Here is a 2,353-nt window from a genome sequence, read left to right on the forward strand (position 1 = left end):
ACAAGTGAGTATTCCGCTGGATTTTCTTTTATCTCTGCAGGCTTAAGCTTGTACGAAAGAGGAGGTGAAGCTGGAGTGGGAACGCATCGCGGCAGCTTTTTTTTCTTCTTTTTTTTCTATTTTAATAACAGAAAAGGCAACTCCTTGATTAAACTGCTGTGTTGTGTTTGATAAATGCTTGCCAAGGTGTTAAAGGTAGACACATCCTGAGATTAATTCATTTGCACAATAACAAACCTGTATGTTTGCAGACCATTTGTCAATGGACATAATTTACTAAATGAGTGGTACCGTCTACCTGGCAGGTGGCTTGGGCACACGCAGGAGATTGATTGAAGTGTTCTGTGTGAATCCTATTAATGCATGCTGGACTCTGGCCAAGGCAGAAGCAATGGAGGGGAACGCCGCTGTCTAGCAGCACTATCTGATCTGCCTCCTCGCTGGACAAACTGAGCACCCGCTTTCACTCCCTCCTTCTTCAACAACACTCCTCCTCCTCCTCCTCTTCTCGCCCAGGCAAGGATGGTACCTCCACCCCCCACCAACAAGCCCCACGTGTGCCTCTCCACCATCCTGATCATGAGCAGCATGGCGCTGATTGATGCCTACCTCGTGGAGCAGAACCACGGGCCGCGCAAGATTGGCATCTGCATCATGGTGATGGTGGGAGACATCTGCTTCCTGATCGTCCTGCGTTACGTGGCGGTGTGGGTGGGTGCTGAGGTGCGCACGTCCAAGCGAGGCTACGCCATGATCCTCTGGTTCCTTTACATCTTTGTGCTGGAGATCAAGGTCTACTTTGTGTATCAAAACTACAAGGCGGACAGGAAGAGCCTGGACGCCCTGGCCAGAAAAGCCTTGACGTTGCTGCTGTCTGTTTGCATCCCGTTGCTGTTTGTGGTGCTGGTGGCCATCGACCACATGGAGTACGTCCGCGCCTTCAAGAAGCGTGAGGAGATCCGCAACCGCCTCTTCTGGGTGGTGGTGGACTTGCTGGACATACTGGACATCCAGGCCAACCTGTGGGAGCCTCAGAAGAAGGGGCTTCCCTTGTGGGCGGAGGGCCTGATGTTCTTCTACTGCTACATCCTGCTGCTCGTGCTGCCCTGCGTGTCCCTGAGCGAGATCAGCATGCAGGGCATCAACATTGTGCCCCACAAGATGCTCCTGTACCCCCTCCTCAGCATGGTGACCATCAACGTCATCACTCTCTTCATCCGAGGGGGGAACATGATTCTGTACCGGGACGCCAGGGTATCCGGGATCCTGATAGGCAAGAACATCCTTGCCATCATCCTAAAGACCTGCAGCTTCGTTCAGTACAGGAGACAGTTACAGAACGCCTCTCCCGCCTTCGGGGTGGAGCTGCAAAAGAACTCGGTGGCCCACGCTCGCCCCGCCCCCACCCCTCCTCAAGTGGTTATGCAGGACCAGACGCCCCTCCCCGAGGTGACAACATGTGACCACACATGACAGGAGGGTGAGGCGGATCCTGGAGATGTCTACATGTATATATATGACCCTCAGGATGCCGACAGGGCACAACGCCCCACCCCATTTAGGGCACGCGGACTCGACCATGATCTCCGCTGATGCTTGACTGCACACGGGACACTGCGGACGCAGTTAGCGATGATAGAGAAGTGACGTATCCAAAGCTGTCATGATGCAAAATCACTTGAGACTTTGTTAAAGCATTTCCTCCGACGAATTCAGTTAACTGTGTATTTTTTCTAATTGTACAAAAGATAAAAAAAAAAAAAAAGAAGCAAACTACTGCAGGATTAGAGGATATATTTTTGAATTGTGTGTGTTGCATTCTAATCTTAAAGTTAAGGGTCTGTGTGCCGTGGTGTGTATTTCTGTTGCTCGGATGTTCTTAGTAGTCGAGGACTTTAACGCGTCAAAGTCAGGAGGAGCAGCCAACGGGAGAATCAAAGTTGTGAAAATATCAGTTAAAGCGTTCTCTTGAAAGAAGTGTGTTTTTATATGTGACTCTTTGATAAAGTATTGTGTACAATATAAAAGGCTTCCCTGCTCTTTCACTGGCTGTAAAAGGGATTTGTTTTTTTTTCATGAAATCATTTTAAAGTTATTGGTCCAATTGAGTTCATTTCACGTTTTAATTAAATGTCCTTTAATTAACCTGGGTTACAAAAGAAAATAGACAATGATTTTTTTCCCGCTCTGGTTCAGTCGGCAATTAGGAACTACTTTATTGCTTGAGTGGTGCCTGTGCAATGTCATTCATCTTGAGAGTCATATTCCAGCTTATATTTCCAGCGAGGAGGGGAACACTTAATACATTCTCTGTGCAGTTGCGAGTGGTTAGATCACTGCAAAGGGTGACTGT

The 2,353-nt window shown here is 48.6% G+C and overlaps 1 protein-coding gene across 1 annotated transcript; it reads left to right on the forward strand.

Annotated features, from left to right (window-relative positions):
- Positions 1 to 522: 522 nt before the first annotated feature.
- LOC142933258 (transmembrane protein 121) lies at positions 523 to 1,473 on the forward strand. Its single transcript, XM_076077409.1, has one exon. The coding sequence runs from the start codon at positions 523 to 525 to the stop codon at positions 1,471 to 1,473; it is 951 nt and encodes a 316-aa protein (XP_075933524.1).
- The last annotated feature ends 880 nt before the right edge of the window (positions 1,474 to 2,353 follow it).

Source organism: Anarhichas minor, unplaced genomic scaffold (assembly GCF_050575085.1).
Source record: "Anarhichas minor isolate MPS153535 unplaced genomic scaffold, ASM5057508v1 ptg000058l, whole genome shotgun sequence".
NCBI classification, from domain to species: domain Eukaryota; kingdom Metazoa; phylum Chordata; class Actinopteri; order Perciformes; family Anarhichadidae; genus Anarhichas; species Anarhichas minor.